Genomic DNA, 22,862 nt, shown 5'->3' on the forward strand with positions numbered 1-22,862 from the left:
GATTTACTGCATCAGACTCTGGGAGCAGAGCCTGGTAATTTGCATTTCTATCAAGATCCTAGGCGATGCTGCTGCTGCTGGCCTGGAACCTCACTTTGAGAACCACCACTTTAATGGCTGTCATTGCAACTAGAACAGAACCTGCAAGGTGCCGCACGAAGGGTTCTCAACTCTGGCTGCACATTAGAATCACCCGGGGGAACCTGAGAACATATGAGTACCCAGGTCCCACCTCAGATCAATTAATAAGGACCTCTGGGGATGGGGCCCTGGCTGTGTCTGTTTTCCCCGACGATTCAACCTGCAACCAGGGTTAAAAAGCAGTGTCCTGCCTGGTCTGGCCCCTGCCTCCTCCCGAATCTCCTCCCTTATCACTTTCGCCCTCCTTCACAGTATTCTAGCTTGCCTGACCCTTTGGACCGTCCAGGCTTGCTTCCACCCCAGGGACTTTCTTGGCACTCACTCTTCCCTCCTGCCAGCAACACTCATCCCCCAGATCTTTGTGGGGTTGCCCTCTCCTCATCATTCATGTCTTACTCAGATGTCAGCTGCACAGAAAACCCTTCCTGACTCCCCCAGTTAAAGTGGCCACCACCACGCCTTGGAAGACAATCCTCATCTCAGTGGTGTCTGTTCCTCGTGGTACCTGTTACGTGCATTCATTCATTGATTTACACGCTTACCATCTCCTCTTCTAGAGTGTAAGCTTTATGAGGGCAGGGGTTTTGTTTATCTTGTTCCCATATCGTCCCTAGAACCTAGAACAGGGCCTGATACATCAGAAATAATAACTGTGGGTTGAATGAATGAAGTCAGGGAAGGAGATGTTCTAAGTAAGCATACTGCACAGGAGCCTGGAAAGGAATTGCTTAAAAGGAGAGAAAGAAATACCTTCGTAGGATATAAGATCTCAGGGAAAGTAAAGAGGCAAGCGGAGCTGACATCACGGGTCGTTTGACTACAATTGCAGAGACCACGGGAAATTGTCAGAATCGAGATTCTGAGCATCAGGTGTAAAGATGCATTTCGGCAAGTTAGGTGACTTGTGGGTATTGCTAGTTCTATGTGTTTTAAATGCTGACAGTCATAGCACAGCCTGTGTGTACTTCTCTTACCCGCCGCCCTCTAGACAGTTTTCGAGGCCATGGGAAATTGTAAAAAGGGAGGAGATGGGGGGGTAAGGAGCCAAAAGCCCACATGCAAGGAGCAGCCAGGCTGGGGCCTCTAGGACCCAGAAAGCGAGTGACAACATGTCACGGCCCCCTGAAGATGAAGGTGACCCATCACCAGAGTGGGAAGAAAATGCCATCTTGGTGACCAAAGGCAGGAAATACTGAAACGGGAAAACAAAACGAAATCCTAAACTCTGACCAAGGGGCAACTGTCAACTATTGTTTTATACAGCATAAAAAAGCTGCTAAAATCAGATCTCAGAAGGCCATTTAAGAATCGTTTTCCTCTCCTCCACCACATACAGCTAAGAAATCAAGCTCTGCTGAGACAGGAGGTGGAGGGAGCCCTCAAGAGCACATGTGGCTCCGAGAGAGCCATGTTCAAATCCCACTCCGTCACTCGCTGTCCACAGTCACCTAACGGCTGTGCGCTGGTGTCCAGTGCTAACCTCAGGTGGTCATGGTGGGGGCCAGAGGAGGATGAGGTAGCAGGCCCAGCGCCGTGCTGGGCACCTGGTCACTAGCAGTCTTTATGGCCACATCTGCTCCGCTCAAGCTTCCCCAAGGGGTTCAGGGTGAGAGGGGCCAGGGTGTGACCCTGGGCTGCCCTGCACGGTGGGAAGACCAGCCCCTGAGCCCTTCCCCTCTGGCCGCAGACGCTGCAGAACGAGATCCTGGGCCACGCGCCGCGGGTGGAGGATGTGCTGCACAGGGGGCAGCAGCTGGTGGCCGCGGCCGAGATCGACTGCCGAGATGTGGAGGAGTGCCTGGGGCATCTGCAGGTCTCGTGGGACACACTGCGGGAGACGGCGGCCAGGCGGCTGCAGCGCCTGCGGGACGCCAGCGAGGCGCAGCAGTACTACCTGGACGCGGGCGAGGCCGAGGCCTGGATCAGTGAGCAGGAGTTCTACGTCTTCTCCGACGAGACCCCCCAGGTCGGCTCGGGCAGGGTGCCAGGCTGGGTGTCAAGACCAGCCCAGAGGAAGAGCTGGGTGGAGGTGGGCAGTCAGTGGGGAACCTGTAAGGCCAGGTGTGTGAGGAGTGAGGGCAGGGAGAGGGTGTACGAGGTACCCTGCTTCTCAGGACGCCCCTCCTCTCAAGAACATACAGCGCACGTATTGCAGCCGGGCGCCCTGTTTGCCAATTAGATTTGCTCTAACCCAAGGGTTCTTCACCTTTTTTGTGCCATGGATTCTGTGCAGATGAACTGCTGCGGGAGTGGGTGAGAGGTGAGGGGGGGGTCTCTAAAAGCTGGGGTGATACAGGAAGTTTCCATGGGGATAGAGGTTGGATCTGGGCCAGGAAGGGTGGATGTCAGACGAGAATTGAGGGTGACGAACGGAAGGTAGGGTGTGGGTGTTGCCGGGCAACGGGAGGGGAGGGGAGGGGACCGTGGGCAATTCTCCTATGGGTGTCCCGCGAGCCTGGCCCTCCCCCATCTCGGGCACCTCCAGGAGCTGGGCTGTAAGCTGGGCCAGGTGAGCGCGTGCCCTGATGGTCCGCTGCCTCCTAGGATGAAGAGGGCGCCATCGTGATGTTGAAGCGGCACTTACGGCAGCAACGCACTGTAGAGGAGTACGGGAGGAGCATCAAGCAGCTGGCCGGCCGGGCCCAGAGCCTGCTGTCTTCAGGCCACCCCGAGGGGTGCGTGTGCCTCCTGGGACGACTGTGCCTGTGCCTCCAGAGCCCCGGCATCAGGCCAGGGGTCCCGCCAACCAGGATCCCTTCAGGTCCAAGGCGGAGAACAGGAACAGTTTTCCCGAAAACTGTGGGTTTGAGAAAAATGCCTTCTGGCCTGCAGATTGGCCCAATTCCCTGTTATGTTGTAGTTTTGTGTAACTTCACACAGGGCTGACTGAGGCCTGGTTTGCAAAGAGATTAGGAAATGGAACAGCAAAACTACCCTCTTGGTGAACAGAGAGCTCCAGTCTTCTCAGGAGTTAGCCTTCAGCATCTTTCAGCATAGCTTAAATTTGCTTTTCTTTCTGTGGTCCAGGAGGTACCTCAGGATCTCACAGTGTCTCAGCAAAATCATTATACACCCATCTACACTGTTCAGTTGTGTGGGTTTTGCATAAATGGGAGCCCACTGGGCCAGACACCTCGGGCCACCCCCAGTCACAGCCCTGTTCTCAGTCACCTTCAGGGCACGCACAGCAGCTGCCTCAGCATCTCCCAAGGAGCCCCAGGGATCCAGCCCCTGGAATGGCATGCCCCTCCCGGAAGAGCTGAGCAGGGTCTGCTGCTGGTGGAGCCAGGCTCAGCCAGCCCACGCCTCAGCCTCCCTGGAAGAATAGCGGAAGAGTTCTCCATTTGCACGTGTCTCTCTGAGCTTCCCAGAGTCAGGGGCAGGGGCGGGAGGCACCCCCTCTAGGGGAACACATTTCACTATCCCCTGAAGCATCACGGTCTAAGGGACGGTTCCTTCTCTCCCCAACTCTTCCCCGTGCAAAGCCGCTCTGCCGTTTCTCTGAAGCTGTGCTCCGCCACTCGTCCCTGCCTCGGGCCTGGGGAGGAGGAGGCTGGCTCCTCTGGTCTGGCTGCTCTGGGTTCTCTGTTGCCGTCTCTGAGGGCTTTCTTGTTTTGAATTCCAGGGAACAGATCATCAGACTTCAGGGGCAGGTGGACAAGCAGTACGCGGGGCTGAAGGACATGGCAGAGGAGCGCAGGCGGAAGCTGGAGAACATGTACCACCTGTTCCAGCTGAAGCGGGAGGTGGAAGACCTGGAGCAGTGGATCACGGAGAAGGAGCTGGTGGCCTCCTCCCCAGAAATGGGGCAAGACTTTGACCACGTGACTGTGAGTACCCATGGCCACCGCTTGCTTTGTCTCCCTCTAGTGCAGTAGACCTAGTAGCTGTCGTGCCAGACACATACACACACCCGCCAGGTGCAAAGTGCCGCGAGCTCAGGTGCCCTGGGGAAGACGTGAGAGCCCAGCTCCAGGCAGTGGCAGGTGCCGCTGGGAGAGTCGGCAGCTAGTGTGATGACACCACCGCACCCCTGAGCCCTGGTAACCGGTAACCGCTTTTCTGTCTACCCCCGTCCAGCTGCTCCGGGACAAGTTCCGGGACTTTGCCCGGGAGACCGGGGCGACTGGACAGGAGCGGGTGGACAACGTGAATGCCATCATCGAGCGGCTCATCGACGTGGGCCACGCAGAGGCGGCCACCATCGCCGAGTGGAAGGACGGGCTGAACGAGATGTGGGCGGACCTGTTGGAGCTCATTGACACGCGCATGCAGCTGCTGGCCGCCTCCTATGACCTGCAGCGCTACTTCTACACTGGCGCCGAGATCCTGGGCCTCATTGACGAGAAGCACCGCGAGCTGCCTGAGGATGTGGGGCTGGACGCCAGCACCGCCGAGTCCTTCCATCGCGTGCACACAGCCTTCGAGCGGGAGCTCCACCTGCTGGGTGTGCAGGTGCCTCTCACCCCTGGCCGTCCCTCCGCGCCTTCGCCATGACTAGCTTCCCTGGGGCGCAGTGTCAGCTCCTCTCCTGGCTTCTAGAGGGGAGACTTCGCGAACAGGCATCTCCTTAGAGAAGCAACAGCTCCGGGCAGGAAGCAGAGGCTTTCAGATGTTCTTTAGCTTCAGAACTAGTTCTTTAAACTGAACCTTTCCCAAAACCCGATGCAAAAATACCTTCAAATGCAATTTCTCTGGTTGTCAAAGTGTTACAGTATCATTAGTGAACATACATGTAGCACTTTTCTAGTACCAGGTACTGTTCTAAGCAATCTATGTGGTCACTGAATCCTCAGCCTCCCTCTGAGGAAGGGAATAATGTTATCTGCCTTTTCTAGATGAGGAAAGCAGGCACAGAAGGGTAACTAAGTTGTCCAGAAACATGCAGCTAAGCAGTGGAGCCACAATGCAGATCCAGTCTGATAGCAGACTGGCTATTCAGAGACTCCACACCCTTAGCCACTGAGCTGTTCAGCCTTTCCCCATGGGAGCTGGAGGGGGGCCCAAGACCAGCCTAGACTCCCTCCTCTCATCATGGGTTGCCCCCTGAGGTACCTCCACAGGCCCCTAGGGTTCTGCAGAGTTCAGCACGATGGATAGGGTGAGGGCAAGGGGCTCAGCTGTGGCGACTCACCGGGCCTCCAGTGGAGCAGGGAGAGCTGGGCCAGCTGTGCAGTCCTGCACCGACCCAGCAGGGTTTTGGGAAAGAACACCAAAGTAGGTTGGGCCCCTGGTTCACCAAGAAGGGGACAGCCTCAAGATCTGTCCTCCAGCTGGAGGTGCTTTGCGGGTACTGGAGCCCTTGTGGCAGGTACAGCCCCAACGAGGTCTCAGGAATGAGGCTTCACTGCCCTGGGGCCGGCCTCAAACAGGGGATGGCACCATGCAGAATGGTTAGGAACAGCGAGTTGAGAGCACGCCTCCAATCCCAGTTGCACCCTCTCTGAGTGTGAGTGACCTCGGGCCAGTCACTTAGCCTCCCTGTGCCTCAGTTTCCTCATCTCAAAAACAGGGATAATAATAGTACCTCTTTGACGGTGTTGTTGTAAAGATGAAGAGAGTAACAAAGAGTGTGTAGAGCAGTGCCTGGTACATAATTATTCTCATAATCGTACATCAAAGGGCACAGAGCCCCTCTCACTCCCAAATCCTCATCAGAGCCCAAGGGATGCTTTGGGTCAGCAGAGGTGCCAAAGCCTTCTCTCCAGCACCCAGTGGGTGGATCCTGCTTCCAGCACTGTCCTCGGGAGGGAGACTGAGAGGAGACAGACACCCTTGCCCATCCCAGGCCCAAGTCGTGTCTGCCTGGAAAACAATGTTCAGTTTTGCCCCATCACAGGTACAGCAGTTCCAGGACGTGGCCACCCGCCTGCAGACAGCGTACGCTGGAGAGAAGGCAGACACCATCCAGAACAAGGAACAGGAGGTGTCTGCTGCATGGCAGGCGCTGCTCGATGCCTGCGCGGGGCGCCGCACCCAGCTGGTGGACACAGCGGACAAATTCCGCTTCTTCAGTATGGTCCGAGACCTCCTCTCCTGGATGGACAGCATCATCCGGCAGATCGAGACCCAGGAGAAGCCCAGGTGAGGGCAGCGTCCTCAAGGCAGCCCCGCTCCCGGCCCACTTTGTCCCAGAGGCTGGCAGAGCAGGGCGCTGCTCCAAGGGTCTGCCCCGGAGGGACGTCCTGGACTGTGGGTGCGCAAGAATCCCCAAGGGGCACCTGAGGCTGGGTCCAGGGAGAATCTGAGTGGCTCAGCTGCCACCGGGAGAACCGACTATTCCAGAGTAAGGGGAATCCTGAGAGTGCCGAGAAAGACATCTGTCGTTCAGATTCTACGGTGGGGGCAGGGGCCGTGATGGTCAGTGAACATGAGCAGTTTACACATTCAGAGCTGGGCAGGTCCAGAAGTGGTCCTGCTCTTCCCCCCAGCACGGGAATATGGGGGCCATTTCCCTAAAACTCAGGAAAGGAGCTCATTGCGCATGAGAGGTGGGGGCAGGCACGTGGGCAGTCGTCCGGGATCAGAGCTCTCTACACGCTTTGTGCCCACCTCTGTCCCTCTGCCCCTAGGGCGCCTGTCCCGGTGGTCAAGCTTTTATATTTAACATCATTATTGAGCTATAATCCACATACCATACAATTCAGCCATTTAAAATGTACCATTCAATGTTTCGCATAGTCACAGTTGTACAGCCGTCACCACAGCATGTTTAGAACATTTTCATCACCCCAAAAAGAAACCCTGTACCCCTTAGCAGTCATCACCCCCCGCTCCTCTGGCGACACTAATCTGTCCCTATATTTGCCTGTTGTAGACTTTTCATATGAGTGGATCATATAATATGTGGTCCTTTGTGACTGGTTTCTTTCACTTACCACAATCTTTCCAAGGTTCATCCATGTATCAGTACCTCATTCCTTTTCATTGCCAAATTTAACATTCCCGGGCTTTTTTTATGGTCACTGCACCCCCGTCCATGTCCTGACCACTGAGCAAGGGAGGACACTAGGGCATCAGTGTTCCTGCTGGGGCTGGGCAGCTGGCAGGGGACTTCCTGGCTGTCCAGAGAGAGAGGAGAGAGTCAGACTCCCGGGCAGGTAGGGGTCCCCCTCTGATCGGGACTTGGTGTCAGATGGGCCAGAGTCACCCAGAGTTTCCTTTTTCACCAAACACCCGCCCCTGCAGGGACGTCTCCTCGGTGGAACTGCTCATGAAGTATCACAAGGGCATTCTGGCGGAGATGGAAACCCGAAGCAAGAACTTCAGCGCCTGCCTGGAGCTCGGCGAGTCCCTGCTGCAGCGGCAACACCAAGCCTCGGATGAGGTGTGAGGGGAAGGCGGGACAGAGACGGGCCCTCCCTGTCCTTGCCTCCGCTCCTGCTGGGCCAGACAGCTTCCTGGGAGGGAACCCATGGGCCGTGGTTTCTCTGAGGAGGCTTTCCTGGGGGGGACTGGGGCTGTGTGTAGGCCCGGGGATTATAGCTCCACCAAAACCTATTCGAGGAACTGGCCGCTACTCTGTAGGGAGAGTGGTCTCATAACCCACCTAACCCTCACATGTGTGTGTGCTTTGGTCTTGGTGACACCCACTTCCTGGGTGAGGCCCGTGGTAACCTCAGAGAGGTTAAGTAATTTACCCAAGGCTGCACAGCTGGCAAGTGGCAGGGCCAAGACTTGAAGCCAGGTCGGTGTGACAAAGCCCAGCAGGCTGTGCAGGGCCCCTCCGCACACCACCTCAGACAGTGGGAAGGGTTACCAAAGCCTGAGCCATCTTCCCTTCCTCCCCACAGATCAGGGAGAAACTGCAGCAGGTGGTGTCCAGGAGGAAGGAGATGAAGGAGAAGTGGAAGGCCCGCCAGGAGCAGCTCCACATGTGTGAGTGCAGCCTGGGAGCCAGGGAACCTGGGGGGAGGGGCCGGGGAGGGATGATGGCACGACGTGGTGGATTTCCCCCCCTGCTGGAGAAGAGCCTCCACAGCACCACTCACCAGCAAAGTTCAGGGCCGAGGGCCTTGGGGGAGAAGACCCAGCAGACACGCTGCTGGAAGCCTGCCTCTGACCAGCCAGCACCTGTTCCCTGTCCACCCTCTGCCCCACCTGTCCCGAGGCCGGTGTCCCCGTAGAGCTGTGGCCTCTCCAGGGGTCAGCGTAAGGCTCTAGCACATCCCAAAGGTTTGATCTGAGGCGTGTGGGGCACAGAAAGAACTGTTCTCCGCAGCTGGAAACAGGAGAGGTAGGGAAATTCCACCACCCAGGTAGGAGCTGCAAGCCACAAAGACCTGGACTCTCCCGTGGCTGCTTGTGCACGACTGTGTGAGTGAGACAGCCAGGGGCCGGGAAGGGAACACTCAAGACTGTTCTCAAAGGGTGATGTCAAAACCACTTTGTTTTGGAGTTTGTTCTAGTTCATGTGTTTTTCAAATACCGCTATCGGTGGAGATGAGGTAGGGGCCCAGCACGGGGATGGAGCAGCCTCGGGCAGCAGGTCGCCACTGAGCAGGGTGTCCACGCGGTTCAGGGACACCTGTGTGGGCCTCGGCCTGCCCGCCAGCTCCGCCTCTGTCTGTGAGGGGCCCCGGGGTCCCGGCAGGGTCGGACCGCTGGGTGCTAACAGACCCCTGGGCTGTGTTGTCCGTGGCAGGGCTGGAAGTCTGCCAGTTCTCTCGGGACGCCTCGGTGGCTGAAGCATGGCTGATCGCCCAGGAGCCCTACCTGGCCAGCCGGGACTTTGGACACACGGTGGACAGCGTGGAAAAGCTCATCAAGAGGCATGAGGCTTTTGAGAAATCCACGGCAGGCTGGGCAGAGCGCTTCGCCGCCCTGGAGAAGCCCACCACGGTGAGCCGGGAGGCTCGGGGCGGTGGGCAGCCACGCCTTGGGGGGGGTCCTCAAGTCAAGAAGTCTTCGGCGGTTACTGGGGACCTGCGGACAGTGTAAAGGCCGGGCAAGGCGGGAGAGTGGGAAGGAAATAGGAGTGGGAGAAAGTGCTGACTTTTGAACCCCAAAGACAAAAGGGGCTAATTCCAAAAGGAAAGAACACCAGGTGTGTCGGGTATAGGGAGCCTCTTTGGAGGAAGGTTGTCTGAGAGCAGGCTCCCCTCTGTGGTTGCTCTGACCCGACACCCACCCCCGGCCTTTGCCCCCCCTAGCTTGAGCTCAAAGAACACCAGACCCTGGAGAGAACTGACGAGGAGACTGGGTGAGTGCGGGGACTTGGCTGGAGCCCTCTGCTGAGAGGGGTGGAGGAGGGAGAGGGGAAGGGTCCTTCTAATCAGAAACTGCCCCCTGATGCCTCGACAATCCACATGTGACCTCTCACATCTGGGCCACTAGTCAGAGAAATACAGAGTGTCTGGAGCTTAAAGACAGAGAAGAGCTTTCATTCTCCCCCAGTCCTGGGTGGCCTGAAGGCCTCGTGCAGGAAGGAAATGGGTGGAGAGCAGTGGCTGCTGCACCATTGCCCCCCTGCTCTGGGAACCGGCTGAAAACGTGTCCCAGAGGCCGTGCTGCACGGAGCCATGGCATTTCTGAAGCCTTGCCTAACCTTTCAGGCTGAGGCAGATTGAGCAGCTCCTTGCTAAGTGTCTGCCAGGCTGCTGACTTGGCTTGTGTTCTCTGGGGACGGGGTGGGAAGCCAGGCCTTGGAGGTAGTCTCTGGCCTCTGAGAGGTGTTTGTTTCTAAAGCGGGACTATGTCTTCCATAGGCCTCAAGAAGAGGAAGGCGAGACAGCAGGGGAGGCTCCCCGAGGTCCCCACCGAGCAGCCACCGAGAGAACGTCCCCGGTCAGTTCCCTGTCCCATTTGTCTAGTTCCTGGGAGTCGTTGCTGCCAGAGCCCCCTCATCCCGACTAGGCTCAGCTGGGGCAGGAGGCCAGGATGGGCACACACTGCCCCTACCCCCCAGACTCCTTCAATCAGTCTTCCTTGTTTACTTAGCTTTTCTTAATTCCTAGAATAATTCCCCTTCTCCCTTCAACCAAGAAAAGACTGACATGCCAGCCCACTGACATGACCCTCTTAGTTTGGTTTTATCTGGTCTAATAAATTTTATTATATAAATACATTACCATCTACATCAGGAGGAACAGTTTATACAGGCAGGAATGATTCCTTTGTATACACTGTCCTTTTACCCATTTTCCCTCTAACACCATCCTTAACTCTACCCTCTACACCCACACACACACACACACACACACAAATATACTCACAAACGGACCATTTGGTCTTCCTGCCCTGGCCATGGCATTTGAAGCAGTGAAGTGGGCATACCCACCCTCTAGAAGGTTCCTTCCTCCTAAGCAGAGCCCCTCCCCCCTTTGCACCTTCCTGGCCTGAGGCTTGTGGGTCAGTGAGTTGGAGATAGAGCTAGCTCTGAGGCAAGAACAGACTTGACGGAGCCCTTCAGGAGGGAGGGAGAGCCCCAGGGCTTCTGGGTCACAGGCCTCCAATTTGTAGAAAAAGAGGACGCCTGGGGGAGGTGAGGGAGGGACGCAAACACTCCCACTGCCAGAGGCCTGGCAGATGGCTTCAGGACCTGGCCTGGAATAGATCCTTTAGCTAAAAGGACCCAGGAGGTCTATGCAGGAAGTCTGGGAGGCTGTGATCCAGGTTTTGGGGAAATGTGCTGGGAGCAGCTGACTGAAAAGAAAGCAAGAATCCAGCATGTGCCTTGCATGGCTTTGCCACTGCATGTCCACCACCTCTCCAGGTGCCCAGGTGAGCTTGCCTGAACCTTTAGGAGTTCTTGGTGGAAATATCTGGTACACCAGCCACCCCAGAAAAATGCACAACACTGAGCATTTCCTGTGCAGAATCCCTGTCAGGTCTATATTTCAGCCCTTCCCACCCTCTGAGACAGACACAGACACAGACACAGACACACACACACAGACACACACACACACACACACACACACACACCACTCACACTCTGAGCTCCCTCTGACACCTCCAGCCGGCCAGAGGTGTCCTGAGCTGCACCAGACCTTCATGTCCAGCAGAGGGCACTCCTGGGCTCCCACTGGTGGGTCTCTCCCAGGACTTCCCTCTGAAGATCCCATCGGCGCATGTGGGAGTCTCTGGTGGACTTTTTCTCAGGAACAGCCTCCACTGGAAGGAGAGAGAACTCTGGGGGCTGGCATGGACTGTGGACACGGGGGCTGGGACTGTTCCTGCCACCTGCGCTTCAGCTATGCGTCCCTGTGTGTCTGTGCACGGTGGTGGCCTGGGTCTACGGGTTCCTTTGTGACCACTTGTGCGGTCCATCCATTGTCTGTGTCGTGTACGTCATGTGCATCAGAGCCTCCTCCGTCCACCGCCTGAATGTCGCTGGATGTGGGGGGAGTATAACCTGCTTGGACCTGAGCGTCTCTGGAAGGAGGGAGTGAGCCCACATTTGAGACCCTTCCTAGAGAGCCAGCCACCCCGCCAGATGGGGAAACTGGCCTGTGCCCGGTACCAGGAAGAAACTGGATGGCGAATCAAATGAACACCAGGGCTGAGGCCTCATGGAAACAGATTTCCTGCTGCTGCTTCTTTCCGAGCCCTTTGCTGAGTTTTCACGAGGATCCATGGGACTCCGAGGGAGAGTGGGATACCCCATTGGTCTTTGATATGAGAAGAGAGGAGAATGGGTCACATGCAGGGTTCAAAACCTTTCCAGAAACCTCAGGCCTCTCCCAGGAAGGCGGCTGTCCGCTGAGCCTTCTCTCTGGGGTAGGCCTGGGTCCAGTGGCTCTCCTGCTGTCCCATGTGTGGTCTGGTGTCGGTGCCCTATAGGATAGATCCGTGCTGTGTGTGGTCTGGTGTCGGTGCCCTATAGATCTGTACGCTGTGGCTTCACGTGAAACCCATCACTAGTGCATGCCGGCTTCCTGCATGGGAGTGGACCAGGCACCTGAATCCCTGAGTAGACTGCTGTACAGCACACGGTGGCCACCCTGCCAGCCCCGCCTGGTCCCCCGCTTCCCGGGTGTGTGCACGCACACATGTATGCACACGCAGGGACTGGAGTACCATTCCACGCATTCAGCGTTTCCATTGCCTCTATCACCTCTTACCTTTCCACATTAGAGCATGTTCTAATAAAAACAAAAAGAAAGAAAAAAACCCCATTATACGGGTAAGTGTGTAAGAGTGCATGAGGCCAGGCAGAAGACACAAGGTTTCACAAATGGCAAAATTCCTGGAGTGGAAGTCAGGACATTGGGTTCTAGTCCTTAATTGTAGAGACTTCGTGCATGATTTTAGGCAAACCCCCTAATCCTCCTGGGTCTCCCTGCCCTCATAAAGCTCTGTCTGTGGGATTACAGAAAGTCCAGAACATTCCTGTATATGAACAATGCACCTAGATAAAGGGAGAGTTGGGAGAGACGGGTTTCCCCACTTTTGTCTCGTTCTCAACTCTGAGGAACCTGGTTCTGTGGTCAGGTGCCAGCTGGTGTGAGGCTGGAGATGAGAAAGAGATGGCAAGGGGCCAGGGTGTTTCCTGTTTGGGGACGAGAGGAAGCCAGGGTTGGACCTCTGCTCCTGCCAAGGCCAGTGCCCTGAAGGTGGTCCCCGGGCAGCGGGCTGAGCCGTCCCCCTTCCAGTGCTGCTCTGGGGAGGGCTTGAGGGTCCTGCTAAGAGTCCTCATCTTCTAGGCTCTGAGTGCCCCAGAATCCTCAGTGTACCATTTGCGATGAGATGCTGATTGCTAAGATGCTGAGGTTGATTTCCTGGAGAAGCAGTGGTATTGCAGAGGATCCGAGTCAACCCAGGCTTAGGGGGCCCCAGCCAACGGCTGCGGAACCTCTTCTGTGCACTGTGCCTGTTTCCCGGCCGTGGGTGGGAAGGAGGCCCTGCTCTAGGAACTCTCCCAATGGGGCTGCTGTGATGACGAGAGGGATACCCCTGAGAGGGATTGGTGCTGCGAGGGGCTATGACAAGAAAGAGTCTGCCTTCGGGGTTCCCTGTTTGGGGCAGTCGTGCCCCATCTGCCTCCAAGCCTCAAGGCTACATTCCTCTGTGGTGCAGGGATTCTGGGGTTAGGCCGCTCCGGAGAGCAGCTGCCTGGGTACCTGTCATTATCAGGCCTTCATCAGGTTGTCAGGGAAAACTCTTACCCAAGTGCAGCTCACAGACGTCACTCTTCCCATGACCTTCCAAGACCGCCTGCAGCTGGCTTCCCCAAGAGGACTGGGCATCTCCTTCCAGCGTCTTAGAGGTTGACGTGGCTTCAGGGAAATAACCGGCACTTGAGAACGTGAGGGATGGTGCCCCAGGGCTGAACAGGCACTGGGTTGCAGCAGGTCACCTTTTAGCCAGTGGCTGGCTGGCTCCAGCTGCTGTCACTCCCTTGGCAACTCCCCACAGCAGCAGCCTCCCCAGCAGGCAGCCTAGGGCTCTAATCAGCGGCCAGAGGCCTGGCTCTGACGTTCTTGGAGGGAAGGGATTTGGGTGTGGAGGCAGCAGCTGTGTTTCTTCTTGCCTGAGCGAGCTTTCCCCATCCTCCCTCCACTCCCCCTGTGAGGCTGAACTGAGCTGCTGATTCAGGCGTTTTACAGTGAAGGCAAATGGTGTGTTTGTCCATAATGAGCAGACCCAGCCTGGAAAGAACGTCAGTTTTCCCGTGAACCTGGGCGTGTCTGTCTCCCCAGGATGCCTGAATCAGCGTGGCAGGGCTGTGTCTGCCTACAGTCTGGCACCGCGCCCTGGCACTCCAGGCTCCGTGGAGAAGCTGGCTCTCCAGGCTCTTTGTGGACATCTGTCCGCTGCTCGGTGCGCCCAGCTCTCTGTACTATGGTCGGACGTGATCTTCCTGGCCCCGCTGCTCAAAGGCAACTCCTATGTTCATCTTCCAATCTGTGTTTTAGAGCATCCCCGATACTGATGAACCCAGGATGGGACTCAGTTAACATTGTAGGCATCTCAGAAATGAGGCTTGAAGCTGCCGACTGCTGGGTGTCAGATCTGGATGGGGGAGTCAGTGTCTTCTCTTTTGAGACTTTCTGAGCGCCTGGCTCAGAGTCACCAAGGCATCAAGGCAGCCGCCAGCACCTCCAGGGCAGGGTGCCCACACTGGTGGTGGGAATGGCAAAGACAGCTCCTGAGGAAGAGTCGTTCTCTCCCCCGGGATGGCCGTGGACCAGGTCTCCCCTCCCTGTCCAAGGGGACCCTGCACACTCCCCTCTCCTTCCCCTGTCACTTTATGTGGTGGCCTTCTGCTCTGTGTCCCCTCCTGTTGTCTTCCCTGGTTCCCAGTGGTCATCTCAGACAGACAGCTGGCCCCTGGGACACAATGCTGAGCCCCTCCGCTGCCCATCCCACTCCTCACGAGACCCCCTCACCATCCCTGCCACCAACCCGGTGGACCCCTCGCTGCTCCAGCCTCAGCTCCTCCCATGCTCTTTCCTCTGTTCAGCAACAACGTCTCTGTTCTCCCTTTAGGCATCTGTCTCTGTTCACCCTAAGTTCCCATCTCTTCATCTCTTTGGCTGCTCTCAACTCAACCCACCATCTCTTTTTCTCCTCTTGCAAACAACTGTCTTCTGAACAACCATCCCAACCTGTCTGCTGACAGCCTTCTCACCTAGAGGATGAGAGCCCAGACCTCAGACACTGGGGGAGGGAAAAAGTTCTCGGCTGCAGAAGTGGCCAGCTTCCCCCACCCCACCGTCTCACAGGGCTATTTGGTTGCCTAAGGTATTCAACAATAGATCTTGTCTGGCCTCAAGCCCCTCTTCTGGCCCTTTCCAAGGTGACCATGACACGACCACACTGCCTCAACCAATCAGCCACGTGTCTTACATAAGCCAGACTCATTCCCCTTTAGACCATGAGCCCCATCGGATAGGCTCTTTTCTCTGGAGCAATAGTGCCACCGTCTTCTCTTGCAGCAGGATTTAGTAGGAAGAGCACAAGGTCTGGGACCAGAGAGACTTGCATCCTCAGACTTCCACTCACTAGCTGTGTGACTGTGGGCTAGTTACTCATTTTCCCTGACCCTCAGTTTCCCTCATCTGTAAAATAGGGGCAGTGATACTTGCCTCGCAGAAAGGGTGTGAGGATACAAAAAGAGAATATGGGTAGAACACCAAGTAGGTGATTGTGTTCATTTTTCCCTTCATTTTTTTCTCACTGCAGTCCTTCATCTCTTAAGAGAAACATCCTCCATATGAATTCTAACAACCATTGCCAACACCCTCCCAAACCAATCTTCCTGGAGTGCCTTCCCTGGAAGCACCCTACATACACACTCTAGGCTCAGTCCTTATTGTGAGGTAGGCAGAGGTAAGACCATTGCACGGCTAAAGTCAAAATCTCTGGGGTGCATCCTCTTGCCCTCATTCTCACTTACCAGCATTTCCTTTAGAGAGAAGCTCCCTTGTGTTTCCTTGTTTGTCGATGTGTCTGGGTTCACTGAGCATCTTCTAGAAATCTCCCAAAGACCCTGTGGTCGCACCCCTGGTTATTTTTCTCCCTGGAGCTGGAGTTAGTTGTCTGTGTGCTGTCCCCCTCCGCCACCTGCTGGCTTGGCCTGGAAGTACACCTTCAACACCTTTAGTCCAGGTAAGAAATGTACCCATGCTGCCCCTCTTCCCTTCATCTTCTTGAACCTCCTCTGGGGAAGAGACATCTGCCTGCTTCCCCCCAAGTCAGTTTCCTAACAAGGCAGGACCCTAAAAAGTCAAGCTTACAAGACTCTGCAAATACTCTGATGTGGCCATCCCCAGCCCATCAGGGGCTCAGGCCTCTCCCTGTTTGACTACAATCCTGTGGGATCCTAAAAGGCTCTATCTGTGCCCTTTCCTCCCCTGATGTTCCCACCAGCATCCAGTGCTGCCTGTCCCCTACCCTCCTCTGACATCGTGATCCCAGCAGCCAGTGCACCCACCCACCTGTCACCCAGACCTTCAAATCAGAGAACAGACGCTCCATGCTTATTCCAGGCCCCATCCCTGGGCCATTCTCCCTCCTTCTGTTACACCCACTTATGGTCTAAACTCTCCAGCAGCCCCAACCTGACGCCCAGAGTTTCTTCCAAGTAGCTGGATCCTCTTTTTTTCCGTGTCCCCCAGCTCCTCTGAGCGATTGCTCTAGGCTGGGTTACCTCTCAGCAGAGTAGGTGTAATCTCTGCACCTTCCTGATGACCCAAGGGCTAAAGCAGCTGGCCTTCTGCCTTATATCACGGAGGATCATCTTAGCTATCCAGGGCCTTTTGGCAGAACCTACCTGTCCCTACAGCCAACGAGTAGCCAGCATCCCCTTCTGGTGCTCTGCTGTCCACAGATCTCTCTGCCTGTCGGGGAAGGCACAATCTCTATCAGAGCGTGGTATGGTTCCAGGGGCAGCAGGAGAACCGCCCCTCAACCCCCAGCTCTCTTAGAAGATGGTGCAAAGCATATTCACCCCTGGGGCCTATAACAGGAGGGCCCTTTTGCCCAAACCACGCCCCCATCTTTCTCCTGTGTGTCCCTTCCCCTAACCCAGGAGGGAGAGAAGCCCTGCCAGCCCTGGGCCTGGGAGGAGCAGCTGCCACCAGACCCCTCCACCTCCCACCCTCATTCTCGACTCCTTCTCCTCAGGCCTTGGCCTTCAGGGGAGAGGGGACAGGGTGTGTTTTAAATTTTCTCCACATGAACAGTCAAGAGAACAGAAGAAATCTTTGCATACATTGGAAAACCCCCATTTCCCAAAGCCCACCCATGACCTGGCCATTTAACTTTTGGTCACACTGGCCGTGGCCTCTGACTGGCCCTGCCAGGGAACGTGGGTCAGGCATCCATTAGGAAGAAACAGAAGAAAGGTGAGATTAAATTGGGACGCAGTCCTGGAAAAATCATCTCTATTTTCAGAGGAGAGTTCCCGAAAGGAAGGAGCATGGAAATGAAAAGTATAGGAAGAAAATATGGACACACAGGGCTCTAGTAAAACCAGTCCCAGGAGGGAAGAGGCTGGGTGAGAGGGGTGAACATGGTTGTGAGGGTCTGCTGGGTTTTCCTCCCAGCATCTGCCACACATCTTCCCCGAGGCCCCCAGAGCAGGTGTGGGGAGGGCCTGGCCCATCACCAGGAGGAACAGCACAGCCAGCTGGAGAGATAGAGGATGAAAGGCTTCACTACCTCCCCAACAGTTATGCCCAAGTCAGAGGGTTGGCCTGACTGGGTCCATAGAAGGACCCCAAATGCAGGCTCCCAAATCCAACCCTGCCACTCCTGCCCTTCCTCCCTGCTGGAGGAGGATCCAAGCAGGGCTTTAGAGCCTTCAGATCCTTGTGGTCAATTCTGGCTCATTGCTGACACTCAAAGATATAAATACTGCCAGATGCATAAAGATGGGCATGGCCCAGCCACAACTCTCAAGAGACTCTAAGACAGGAAAAGATGAGAGCCCTACAGATGTGGTAAAACCTCAGGCCTGTCCAATTCTGGAGTGCATGCTCTTAATTGCCTCTGGTATCTATTAGCTGTGTGACCTTGGGTAAGTCACTTAACCTCTCTGAGCACAGGTTTTCTCATAGATTGAAGGTGTTAGACTAGGGTAGTGTTTTCAAACTTTTCCAGCCATATTATCCTTTCTTTAAATGAAATCTTAGGGAGCCCCAACCTAACTGTTTATTGAACAGCCCTAATTTGATGGGATACAGCCATGACCAGCTTTACCTTTCTTCCAACCACTGCCTTCAGACATCTCCGTTGAGCCTCCGCTTCCCATTCCTTAGTGCCAGCTCAGGCAGACCTTGGTCACTTTTAGCTGTTAAAAAGTCTAACCAGTCTGTTTCAGTTTGAAGCTTCAATCTGATGTCCAGTATGGTGCCCATATCTCTCATTCTCCATTTCTCTATTTTGGCTTCGACCCAAGGTCTGAAGGACCCACGATGGGGAGCACAGGGTCTGCTGTTTCCTAGCTCCTCCCCAACACTCTCCTGGGTCTCCATCTTCAGTTGGGACAGGGAGTAGAAAAGGGGGCAGTGTCTCTTTACTGCCTGGGTTGGCTCTGGTCCTCTTGGGCTGTCAGTGCCCTTGGTCCTTCAGGTGTCCAGATACCACCTGCTTGGGGGCCTACAAGACCCTTCCCACGTGGTGCTGTAAGGTCTCCAGCAGTCAGGCCTTTGAGACAGGCTTCTGGCCAGATGTCTCAAGCTAGCGTGGCCTTCCTTGGTGCTGGGCACATAGGAGACCCACCCATTCTTGCCCCAGCCGGCATTCTTGTGCTGCACTCGGAGGCTGGCTGCCCCTTGCTGCCGCAATCTGTCCTGCCCTCTCTCCTGGTGCAGTGGCACAAAGGCCTCTGCATAAGGGTGTACCCAGCTGCGGAATAAGAGGTCTGCTTCCCCTTCTCATGGGCACCTGACATACCAGCACGAGGCTCCACTGGAGGCCCCTCCCTTGGCTTGGGCAGGGGCTGGGAGGATCCTGTCCTCTACGGGGAGGAGCAGGGAGGTAAAAGCCGCAGACTTTCCCTGGAGCAGTGACTCCTTACCCCTGCAGCACATTCTCTAAGTGCATGAAAAGCTGATTAAGAAATTCCCGTGTGCTGACCCCACTCCAGGCTAGTTAACTCAGCATCCTGAGGATGGGTCCCAGCATCCTTTGTTAACGCTTCCCGAGGTGACTGTAAAAGGCAGCCAGGGTTAGGAACCACTGCCCTACTCCAACAAATCCCCACCAAATGACAGAGGCAGGACCTGGGGAGCAGGTCACCGTCCTGCCCCATGACCCGGGAAGGTCTGGGTCTCCCTTTAAAAGGTGGTGGGGGAGGCTTAGGGCCTGGTGCCCTTAGCTTTGGGGTTTTAGACACAAGTGGAAAGTAACAGAAGGGTTCCCATACCACATCCTACCACAAATATTCTTCTGTCCTGTCTTAGCAGCAGAACCCTTTCTTCATTTGAAGTCTTGCCAGAGCCCCACGGATGACTCAGTAGGAGCTGGAGTATCTGAAGCAGGGGTGGGCCCTAGAGCCGGGCAGCATCGGAAACCCCATGGATGAGCCCCTTCAGCTCAGTCTAAGAACCTTCTGTTCCTATGTTAGATTGGAGAGGGGGAGAGTGAGAATGGAGCCAGAGACATGGGCACAGGCTAGGGAAGCAGGCCAGGTGGAAACCCACAGCAGGTTGAGGGAGGGCCAGGGTGGGCCAGGAAGGGCACAGGAGAGAGGAACCAGACTCAGGTGGGGCCTGCTGACCTCCCAGTTCTGCCGAGAGTAGCCACCCCTGGCTCTGAACCTCCAGCAAGGTGTGCTCCTCCCATATGCCCCTGAGCAGGGGGAAGAAGAGAGGCAGTGGCCCCAGGACCTGCAGCCGCCACTGCCACCAGGGCCGCACAAGGAAGGGCAGGAGGAGAAATCCAGCACAGATGAGAAGCCCACCACAGAGCCCCTCTTTAAGGTCCTGGACACGCCTCTGAGCGAGGGTGAAGAGCCTACAACGCTGCCGGCCCAGGTGGACCACGGGCACAGCGTGCAGATGGAGGGCTACTTGGGCCGCAAGCACGACCTGGAGGGGCCCAACAAGAAGGCGTCCAACAGGTGTGTGGGGGAGGGCCGTGGGGTAGGAGGGGTGGGCAGCTCCCAGGGACTTCAACAGAGCAACATGGGTATGCTTGTGGGCGAGGATGCCCTCTGCCTCTAGTCTGAGAGCTCCTGGGCATTCTCTGGGACAGCCCGGGGGCTGCTTGGCATGATGGAAAAAGCCTGTCTTCCATTGTGGTCCTGAGTTCAAATCCTATGACCTGGTACTAGTTACTCAGCCTCTCGCTTGTAAAATGGGGATGACGGGGGCAGCCCGCCTCTTCAGTGCAGATGCCATGCCTGGCGCAGAGCAGGAACTCGGTGAACGCTAGCTGTTATTATCCCAGGGCGGGGTAACAGGTAGGCCTTAGCACTAACAACACATCCTTGACCAAGCCCCACTTTTTACCCAATCTGGGCCCCAGTTTCCCCAGCTATAAAATAGGAGAGGAGAAAGAGTTGCTATGGTCCCTCCTAGCAACCATATGACTCTGAGGAATTCATTCAGAGGCTGTGTCGTTTCCTGACCCTGAGGCAGTCATGTCCTGGGGTGTGGTCTACCCAGGGATGCCTAGACCAAAGGTCTCTGGAGACTCCTGCCTTCAGGTAGCAGTCCAGGGTCCCAGAGAAACAAGGCAGCATCAAGAGGCTGAAGCCAGCCACATTCCCAGGGCCCACTGGCAGCGTACAGAGAGAGCCTAGCCTGGGGGACATGCCAAAGTTAATTCAAATTCCAAAAATCAATTGGGGGGCCCAGCCAACCTGAAGAGGTTTACTGCTTATATGGAAAGCCTGCAGGGAAAGGGAAACCAGCATTTATAAAGTACCTACTGTGTGCCAGGCATTATGTTAGGACTGATAATAGCTTCTCAAACCTCCTATGATATTGTGGTTTCCATTCTCCAGATGGAGAAACAGTCTCAGAGAGGTTAAATCATTTGTCCATTTACTCCAAGACCAGCTCCTCCTTTGCAACTGCCTTCCTTGGGCTACAAGCTCCGAGAAGGTGGTGAGGGCCAGAGGAAAGATCCCTGAGCTGGTGTCAGAAATCTGGGCTTTGTGGAATGGCTCTGCAGCCAGCTTTGTACAGGTCAGGTTCTCTCTTTGACCTTCCAGTCCTTCCTCCCTACGTGCCCTGCTAGTTCTCCACTTTTCTGCCTTCTAAAGGGAGGGAGGAGGAAAGGAGGAAGAGGAGGAAGAAAAGCTTAATGTTTCTCAGTACTCATTACTGTGAAAGGGCAACATGTTCCCCATTTGTCAGGGAAGGAGCTCAGGTGAGCCCACACATGAGCCCATGAGCCTGCTGTTCTCACCAAACATTTCAGCTGAGATGAGCCTTGATTTACACCAATACATTTCTTTAAAAAGTGCTAGTACAGGATACCAGGCATATATCATCAACAAAACAAAATATCACTACCAGCAAAACAAAACCCTGCTCTGTTCACGTTACAGTTCTGTAGTGAGACTCAAATATGCTGGTGGCTATGGAAATGCTTTGAAAAGTTGTTTATACTATTGGTCTTAGACTCAATAATTCTACTTCTAGAAATATATCTCAAGGTAAGATCAGAGTTACAGGCAAGGATGTTTATCATACTGCTATTTAAATCATGGATAAAATTTCCAGTATTAAAAGGTCCATCAGGGCTTCCCTGGTGGCGCAGTGGTTGAGAGTCCGCCTGCAGATGCAGGGGACACGGGTTCGTGCCCCGGTGCGGGAAGATCCCACATGTCACGGAGCGGCTGTGCCCGTGAGCCATGGCCGCTGAGCCTGTGCTCCGCAACGGGAGAGGCCACAACAGTGAGAGGCCCGCGTACCACAAAAAAAAAAAAAAAAAAAAAAAAAAGGTCCATCAATAAAGAGATTATTTATATATGTGATAGGATACCATATAACTATTCAAAGTTATTTTCAAGAAATATTTGAGAATCCAAATATTTGAGGATGGGGAAATACTCATGATATAGTGTTAAACTTAAAAGCAGGACATAAAATTGAATATACAGTATCATCCAATTTTAGCTATATATGTGAACAGAAAAAAGACTAGAAGGAAATACATCAAATGTTAATAATAGTTAACTTTTGGTAGTGGAATTACGTGCAGATGATTTTTATTTGCAATTTTTTAAACAGTAAAATGTATTACTATTGATCAGGGTAAAATTGGTATAATTCAGAAAAATGGTAAAGCTATGGGAACTGATTATAGAGATGCTGTATCAGGACTGTAGGTGACCTGCCTCTCTGTACCCTCACAGGTCCTGGAACAACCTGTACTGTGTGCTCAGGAATAGCGAGCTGACTTTCTACAAGGATGCCAAGAACCTGGCCCTGGGGGTGCCCTACCATGGGGAGGAGCCCCTGGCCCTGAGACATGCCATCTGTGAGATTGCTGCCAGCTACAAGAAGAAGAAGCACGTCTTCAAGCTGAGGTGAGGCCCCGCCTATCCACTACCCCTTCCCTGGTTTGGCATAAGTGGCTGGACAGGGGCCCACTCTTTGGGACCAGCTTCAGACCTGAGCTGCCCTTCAGGGATTTTTCAAGTCAGAGAGGCTGGTGGTACTGATTTTTGCTGTCATGGGGAAGCTCAGGGGGCTGAGGGATCAGATACAGAGGTGGCCACGCAGGAAACCCTCTGTCCTCCTAGGCTGAGCAATGGCAGTGAGTGGCTTTTCCACGGCAAGGATGAGGTAAGTGCAGGGCTGCCTCGCCCAGACCCCCACCAACAAAGGGGCAGGTGGAAGGGACGCATGCCACTTGACCTCAAGGCTCACTCAGGAGGGGTTGTCCTAGAGGCACCGTCCTTGTGGGGCCCTGACCCTCCTGCCCTGTAGGAGGAGATGCTGTCCTGGCTGCAGGGCGTGAGCACCGCCATCAACGAGTCCCAGAGCATCCGTGTCAAGGCACAGAGCCTGCCCCTACCCTCCATCACCGGCCCCGACGCCAGCCTCGGCAAGAAAGACAAGGAGAAGAGATTCAGCTTCTTCCCCAAAAAGAAGTAGCCTCTCGGGCACCCCGCGGGTGAAGCCAGTGCGTCGGGCCTAGCGACGAGCGGGGACGAGTGCTTCCCTCCTCAGCCGGGTCTTCCGGCTGCCCACGGCCTGGCCGCCGCTGCCTGCCGCCTGCCTGCCCCGAGTCGCCGGCCGGGCCCCAGGCCCCGGGCCCCGCTGCACTGCAATAGCTGCCTTCGCGCCACCACCCGGCCCGGCCCGGCCCAC

At 55.3% G+C, this 22,862-nt stretch overlaps 1 protein-coding gene across 3 annotated transcripts in view; it reads left to right on the plus strand.

Annotated features, from left to right (window-relative positions):
• Window positions 1-22,854, plus strand: part of SPTB (spectrin beta, erythrocytic) — a 123,812-nt gene extending 100,958 nt beyond the window's left edge. For 2 of the 3 annotated variants that reach the window (XM_024750824.1, XM_024750825.1), the window contains exons 23-36: window positions 1,829-2,107; window positions 2,686-2,816; window positions 3,767-3,971; window positions 4,222-4,596; window positions 5,981-6,225; window positions 7,330-7,468; window positions 7,935-8,019; window positions 8,786-8,982; window positions 9,294-9,343; window positions 9,849-9,927; window positions 19,392-19,654; window positions 21,902-22,075; window positions 22,292-22,334; window positions 22,479-22,854. In XM_024750824.1, coding sequence (XP_024606592.1) covers window positions 1,829-2,107; window positions 2,686-2,816; window positions 3,767-3,971; window positions 4,222-4,596; window positions 5,981-6,225; window positions 7,330-7,468; window positions 7,935-8,019; window positions 8,786-8,982; window positions 9,294-9,343; window positions 9,849-9,927; window positions 19,392-19,654; window positions 21,902-22,075; window positions 22,292-22,334; window positions 22,479-22,646 — 2,433 coding nt within the window. In that variant the 3' untranslated portion in view covers window positions 22,647-22,854. The remainder of the gene's footprint in view (window positions 1-1,828; window positions 2,108-2,685; window positions 2,817-3,766; window positions 3,972-4,221; window positions 4,597-5,980; window positions 6,226-7,329; window positions 7,469-7,934; window positions 8,020-8,785; window positions 8,983-9,293; window positions 9,344-9,848; window positions 9,928-19,391; window positions 19,655-21,901; window positions 22,076-22,291; window positions 22,335-22,478) is intronic. The other variant, XM_024750826.1, reaches the window with a different exon arrangement.
• Window positions 22,855-22,862: the final 8 nt, after the last annotated feature.

The sequence above is a fragment of the Neophocaena asiaeorientalis genome, unplaced genomic scaffold (genome assembly GCF_003031525.2).
Source record: "Neophocaena asiaeorientalis asiaeorientalis breed wild unplaced genomic scaffold, Neophocaena_asiaeorientalis_V1.1 scaffold140, whole genome shotgun sequence".
Taxonomy (NCBI): Eukaryota; Metazoa; Chordata; class Mammalia; order Artiodactyla; family Phocoenidae; genus Neophocaena; species Neophocaena asiaeorientalis.